Here is a 7,380-nt window from a genome sequence, read left to right as displayed (position 1 = left end):
TCCCACCTGTCGGGAACCCATGGGTGAGTTATAAGTCTCTCCTTGTAATAAAGGAGTAATAAGAGAGTAATTACCCCTTATTACAAATCTACTCCGCCCTGGGGAGTAGACTTACCTCTAAACATTGGGCTAGTCTCTCGTTGTGTAGCAACTATACCTGGTCAGAGACATGACATTTTCATTCAACTTCAGTAATATAAAAAAAAAGCTGCTTAAGCTGGGAGCAGCAATTGCCATGAGTATATTAACGCAACGAGCAGCTAACTCGGCTTTAAACCAGTCATTCACTACGGCAAATACGATCACGTGGCCACTAGCGAAATAAAATTGTTTCCATCGAAAATAATTTAGGTTGAAAAACAATTTTGTTCCGCACTCAAAACAGGGCGAATGCTACTCGATTATTAGTAGCTGTGCTGTCCAAATTGCAAATTGTGTGCTCGATATGGGCACGCCCACGCTTTATTACACTCTGCTAAATAAAATAGTGGTGAATAGCAGCACGAGTATTAGGAAGCAAACAAAGACGATTTCTTACCACACTGCACTTCATCGGTAATACGTTTTTCCAGGGCACAGCCTTTGTCCACGCTGCATTTTGAGCCGAGTCCGACGGGAACTTGTACACTTGCGCTTTGGACCCATTGGCATATTTAGAGCAACAGTTTAACGCACAACACCACCCAGACATTGTAGATACCTTGCTCGCAAGCGCCTATGCAGCACGGATTAAGAACACAGCGAACACAGGCTGAAAACACGCACACTCAGGCCGAGTCGTTCCAGATCGCCTTGCTTGCGTACGCTTGCGCTCTGCGCCGCCGATCTATCCCCAGACCTGTCATGACGTAGGACTAGTGGAAAGGGGGACTTGCGCTGGCCTTCTCTTAGCCTAGGGGGTGTTGACTGTTGTCGCTTGACGACAAGGTTTGCAACTAATGTCAAACTGATTGTGACATCATTGTGCCACTTACGGCATAGTGACGTTGAGCGACTTTTTTTTTTTCTACGCTCTTGATGTTTGGGTTTGTTTTATTTGCTTCCTTTACTTTTGAATACACTGGATGGACTAGAGCCTTGAAATAGGATCTAGTTCTAAAGCCGGTACAAGAAAATTCCTGGATTAATTTTCTTGTTGTTACTTGTTACACAATTACAGCCCCTTGTACACGTAATGCAACCTCTTTTGTGCAGTGCATTTGCTGGTAAGCGCAGGTCACGTGAATAATATACACGCGTTATTAATTTTAGTGAGTGAGTGAGTGAGTGAGTGAGTGAGTGAGTGAGTGAGTGAGTGAGTGAGTGAGTGAGTGAGTGAGTGAGTGAGTGAGTGAGTGAGTGAGTGAGTGAGTGAGTGAGTGAGTGAGTGAGTGAGTGAGTGAGTGAGTGAGAGTATCTGCCTTGCGTCGCTGATGGTCGTCAGCATGGCGCCATTGAGACGCATGAATGACGAGGCACGCTCTGAGTTTGTTGACAATCGTACTCCCTTGTTGCAGGAAATATCCGCAACCTTAAGCTGGAGAAACTGGCCGAGAAGGTGCCCATGCGATGCAAGTACAAAGATTCCGGATGCCGGCTGAAATTGACTTTCGCGGACCTTTCCTGGCATGAAGATGCCTGCGAATTCAGGTCTGTGTCATCACCTTCGTCACCGACTAGCACACATCATTTCAATATCAATGACATGTCGCACCACTTCGACCCCTTAGACCGTGGATAACCTTTCGGCTCCCCTGCTGTAATGCTATGCTGTTGTGCCGCCATTGCTCTGGCTGAGAGTGGAATTTACAAACGTCTATTTTCATCTCATCACAATGGCAGAGTCTCCGACGAGTGAGCAGTGAGGGTGTGATGAAACGATTCAGAACGTACTTCGTGGTCACCTTCGGTTTGAGTGATAGCATGCTTTCCTGGCTGCTACCATCCACAACTGTCCTCCTAGAGAAGCAAATATTTTGGAGCCTTGGACAAAATCTTCTTCACAAAGGAAAGCGGTGAAAGCGCCCCTGAATTTCTCAAAGGACTCGTGGCCAAGTTCTCGACTACAAACCTTAAGTGTACGCCCTCTGTCCCGCTATCATAGTGGTCTATGGGCACGTGAAAAGCTCATTTTATTTCCTCTTTTTCCTTTTTCTCTCTGTTCCCCTCCGCATGTGTATAGTGTAGCCTACTGGGCATCGCCCTGTCAACCTCCCTACCTTCTCGTTGTTCTCTCTCTCTCTTGTGACGCTCATTGCTGAAAAGAAATAACGGGGTGCAACGCCTCCGCGCAGCACTAAACCGTTAGAAGCTAGCCAGGCAATATACTTTGCTAATCTTTAAGTCACCTATAGAGTTGTCCGCGCATTAACGTCTGTCAAGTATATCAGCAATGCTTAGTAGAGCCTCCTGAAAGCGTATACTCTGGTAGTACACCTGGCAAAAAAAGCAACTCATTTGCCGGTCTATTCCAAGGGCACCAGCGGTATCAGAATGACGATATGATGAAAGTATGTGCCCACGCAGAGGGCGAAATTCCACAACGCCTGAAATCTCATATAACCTAATTAAAACATCACTTTTCTCTGTTGACTAGATGCGTTTGTAGGAGTCTGTAGAGCCGTGAGATTTCATTTACAAACAAGAAAAATTCCAGGAACGCACTTAACTGCTTAGGTGCAGTAATCCGAAGCATTGCGAGTTCTGTCACGCCGCCTGGTGTATTCGCCCGAAACTAAGCTAGCGGATCATGGCCGCACTGGGCAAGATGGCATATGTGTATTCTATGTATGGCACATTTACCTAAGGAGTAAATGGAGAAGCGGCGCAGATGAAGACGATGTTCATCGTACACCGCGATAGCGTGTTGCAGTTGGAACTTGGTGAAAACAGCTATGTTCACTCCACAGCGCGAGTGTGTGTTGTCTCGAATAAAAAACAAAAAAGGAGTGTGTGATGTAGTTGGAACTTGGTGCATACGTGGACGCTCACTGCCCAGTGCGAGAGTGTGTTGCAGTTAGAAATTCGTGAAAACGACGATCCGAGAGTGTGTTGCGATTGGAACTTGGTGAAAACGACGATGTATATGCAGAGCGCGAGAGTATGTTGCAGTCAGAGCTTGATGAAAACGAAGATGTTTACTTTACTGCACAACCCACGAGGGGGATTGGCCGCACATGGAAGCGTCAGAAATAGGTGTTATACTCCATATATATGTATGTATATATGTATGTATGTATGTATGTATGTATGTATGTATGTATGTATGTATGTATGTATGTATGTATGTATATATATATATATATATATATATATATATATATATATATATATATATATATATATATATATATATATATATATATATATATATATATATATATATAGATCAATCAAGGGGAAATGCGTTATTCGGAGGTCGTGGGTTCGGATCCCACCATCGGCACGTTGCTTTTTCTTCTACTTTGTGTCTAATTATCTTTCCTTTAAACAGATTACATTACTAATTTCTGTGGTTATCGAAGTAAACATAAAAAAAATGACATAAACATACCATCCCCAACGCTTTCCTTGGCCTCGCCGACTGTTGGCTTCTTTCCTTCATGTATTATAACGAGCACCCTCATTTCCCCTTGATTGATCTGCTTGTAGCTTACGGGGGTCTCGGTTCTGGCAGTCTTGAAGCCATAGGTAGCGTAAGAGGGTTCTAGCTCAGCTTTCGCCCTCGCTCTTGATCACGTTCTACGTGACGCTGGCGGTAACAAAGGACGTTCCACGTCCGCCGCTATGGCTGAGGGCGGCGCTGGTGAACATTCTCAAGGTTCGTATACAGACAACATAAATACCCAAGAAAGTAGCAGGGGGGACAGCGGCCGATGTAGCTCAGTTGGTAGAGCACCGGACGCGTTATTCGGAGGTCGTGGGTTCGGATCCCACCATCGGCACGTTGTTTTTTCTTCTACTTTGTGTCTAATTATCTTTCCTTTAAACAGATTACATAACTAATTTCTGTGGTTATCGAAGTAAACATAAAAAAAAATGACATAAACATACCATCCCCAACGCTTTCCTTGGCCTCGCCGACTGTTGGCTTCTTTTCTTCATATATATATATATATATATATATATATATATATATATATATATATATATATATATATATATATATATATATATATATTGTTACTTAGCTGTATTCGCTGTTCGTGATGAGGATGAAGAAGTGCAACAGACTCCGAGAAGACGACGACGCTGAGTGTTGTGAAATCGGTGCCCTCATCAACGTTAGTTGTGCGGACAGCTTTGGGACTGTAAATCTTCCACGTAACAATATATATATATAATAAGGGTGTACAAATTGATCAGGAAAAAAAACAATGAAGGCGACGATGTTTACGGCACAGCGCGAGATTGTGTTGCAGTTTTACACGAGGCTTGATCGGCTCCGGCGATAGTATGTAGAGCTCTTGTGCCCAGGCCAGGGAAGTTAATCTGTCCGTTTCTGGCGCGGGTTCGAAGCCCAGCCGCGGCAATGTTTTTTTTTTTTTCCTCTTTTGACAGTTCGCGTGGATACGCTCTGCCAAACAAATCCTGTTCACGTGCCCGCCAAGTAACGCAGTGCTTTCGCATTAATACGGGAAGTCGGATTTGTGGATGCTATCGAGCTTGCAGGCTGTGTGTAGAGTCTGCACTTCTTGGCTTCGCAGGCCGGTTCCGTGCCCGTACCCTGGAAGAACGTGCGAGTGGCGTGGCCCGCCCTGCCGCATATTGCAGCACCTTGAAAGTTCACACGAACGCGTCAGCACATGCAGAGGTGAGTAGTGAGGTTAAAGCTGCGACCTGCTTCTTCGGCTGACAATAAATTCATAAGGGGACACTTGCATTGCTGAATGTTCCGTTGCTATAAGAAAAGCGGCTTCTCAGTTCTGCCCATATTATAAAGATACGTTGGCTTAAAATTTATGGCTGCGTACGACATGAATTGCTCGTGAAATTTATTCAACTTACGTGAGAGATAAAGACAGATATAACAGCCACTTTTTAACTGTTTGCTCTAGAGCAGGGTTGCCAGCTTTACTGACCGATGTGTCAAGTACCGGCAGAGTGCTGATGAAAAAGCACTGCGCCACCTAGCATACGTCAGTGAAGGTGCTTGGGCCATAGACTCGATTGGGCGCTATTGTCGACGGTTAGTCTCCCTGCACGTCACCGTAAGTGATTATACATGATCTGGTCCTCTCCTAAACGACCGCAGCAGTATCGAATGAAGATAAGCGGTTGAAATATTGCTCATTTTCGTTTTGCGCCTCGAATTCATGCAAAGCGACCTTTGGTACCATTAGAAAAACGCAGCGCACCAGCACAAACACGAGGGAGGAAGGGACAAGACACTCATGTTGGGAACAGCGCTAACACAGGGCAGAGCGAGAACACATCACAGGAGCTGTTACGCCCTTCCTGCAAGAATTGGAAACCAGTTAGGGAATTCCTAACAAGGTAGGGATCTTCAATCTTGAGTCTGCGTAGAGGAGCCGTTCAATTATATGCGGAGCTGTTCTTGCCTGTTTGCTGCGCTCGTTAACGATGACCCGGAAAGGGCCACCTTCTTTGTGCGTTCTTTATCAAGGTTGCTCGTCTTGTTAGGTTGGCTTCTACACGCTTTCACAAGGCTTCAACCTTCGCCTTCCGCGAACGCGCCTTGACCTGACGAAAGTTGTTAAGCATAGCTTCTTTTGCATTGCAGCTGTAGTCCTCTGAACTCAAAACCGCAAATCACCTAATTATCAGAGTGCAAAAGCTTTATGTCTGCAGCTTCTAGTGAAGCCACTGTCCCCAGAACGTCAATGCGTGGTCCACACGTGGAGCGGAAAGGCAGAGATTGCCCACCTTCCAGAATGCATCGGTCAGGAAGTATTTAGCACCATGAGTGAGCGTTTTTGTCTTATCGACCTATTGTTCTCGCTCCGTCCTGTGTTAGCGCTGTTCCCAACAAGGGCCTTAAACCAACAAGCCCAACTCTCCACTCTTCTGGACAAGAGACAGCGCTTGCCTTTTCCTAGAATGTCGCTATTGAATCGTAACTCATCTCAGTTCCCTGACCTCTGGTTTCTTTCGCCGCCTCTCATTTTCCGTTCCATGGCTCGGAGTGCAGTCCTCAATCGTAGACCGAAAGCGGCTTCATGATGGGGTTCGTAGCTCCTTCAAGCGCTACGAAATTGGTCCGTCGGTCCAAGTTTGGTGACCACGTATCAAGGCCGTCTTCTTCGTACCGCTCTTCGCAGGCGAACGAATGCTGTTCAGGGCGAGGTCCGGCGGCTCGTCGTCCTCTGCAGACTGGGCACGCGTCCAGCAGTGCTTCGACCGCAATTTCATGCTCGTGGTACGCAAGAGCCCAACCGAGGAGGGCGACCGCCTCTTCTCGGCCGTGGTACAGCTCATAGGCTCCGCGGCGGAGGCCGAGAACTTCGCCTACCATCTCGAAAGTCCCGACGGAGACGAAACCGCCGCTTGGGAAGCCACTCCGCTGAGCATCTACGACAACGCCGACGTGGCAATCGAGAACGGCGATTGCCTCCAGTTTAGAGTCAACATTGACCAGCTACTGGAACACGGCACGCTCGCAGACATCGAATGCACCATCTCGTGCCTGCTGGACTGCTGGAGACACTGACGAGAACTGCCATCTCGCAATTCGCTAGAACTGAACGGTGTGCGGTTGTGCTGTGCATGTATTCTCATCTAAAAGAGTTCAATATAGAGACCAATAAAAAGGCGCTATACGACACGAGAACAGCCCGGGGAGTTGTGTAAGTCAAGGTGACTGAATTTGAGCTCCTCGACAAGCAAGGCCTAGATGATGCATACACTTCCGACAATTGAGCACCAAATTTGCATAAGTGTAATCCCTACCAAGGTCGTTTGCATGATCTACACGCCACACATTCAGCCAACGTCCACTCTGACCCACATATCCCTCACCGCATCTCTAAAAATAGTGGCAAGAGACGAACGTATGAAGTGGTGGAATAGCCATGGCAAACCAACAAATAATACAGGCGGTATTGTAATTGCTCCTTCTGAATGACACGTTTCAAAAGATTGCATCCCCATTTCATCACATGAACTATTTTTCTCCTCAATCTGATTAGTATTGCGTCTACACTTTCTGGAAAAAGCACACCCGTTTGTTATTATTCTATTTTCATGGGACATGGTTAAAATTCAAGGCTGCAGGCTACTTCCTTCATTCATTCTTTTTCATAAATTAAGCACACTTTTCGCCTATTGTCTTGTTTATTATATGGTGGCCTGATTTTTGCCACTGTAATGAGACTGCCTCACATGCAACCTGAAACCATGTAATGTGGCAATAAAAAGAAATGCAAAAACGCTGCACCTAGA

General features: G+C 46.0%; 1 protein-coding gene and 1 non-coding gene across 2 annotated transcripts; both read left to right on the top strand.

The window, feature by feature from the left end:
• On the top strand, window positions 1–7,380 carry LOC146182104 (E3 ubiquitin-protein ligase Siah1-like). The gene is made up of 4 exons (XM_084577112.1): window positions 1–23; window positions 1,497–1,629; window positions 4,686–4,792; window positions 6,261–7,380. Exons 1-4 carry the CDS (start codon window positions 20–22, stop codon window positions 6,647–6,649), a joined length of 633 nt encoding a protein of 210 aa, XP_084433238.1. The 5' UTR covers window positions 1–19; the 3' UTR covers window positions 6,650–7,380.
• TRNAT-CGU (transfer RNA threonine (anticodon CGU)) lies at window positions 3,851–3,923 on the top strand. Its single transcript has one exon. It is a non-coding gene; the product is annotated as a tRNA-Thr (tRNA).

The sequence above is a fragment of the Amblyomma maculatum genome, chromosome 8 (assembly GCF_055883805.1).
Source record: "Amblyomma maculatum isolate TAMU_Amacu chromosome 8, ASM5588380v1, whole genome shotgun sequence".
NCBI classification, from domain to species: Eukaryota; Metazoa; Arthropoda; class Arachnida; order Ixodida; family Ixodidae; genus Amblyomma; species Amblyomma maculatum.
The sequence above is the reverse complement of the archived record's forward strand: the minus strand, read 5'-3'. Positions and strand labels throughout refer to the sequence as shown.

Bases quoted from the DNA above. Each gene is read 5' to 3' on its own strand.
- LOC146182104 (XM_084577112.1), top strand. The intron at 1,630-4,685 runs GTCTGTGTCATC...TTGGCTTCGCAG, and splicing joins GAAGATGCCTGCGAATTCAG to GCCGGTTCCGTGCCCGTACC. The intron at 4,793-6,260 runs GTGAGTAGTGAG...CGCTCTTCGCAG, and splicing joins ACGCGTCAGCACATGCAGAG to GCGAACGAATGCTGTTCAGG.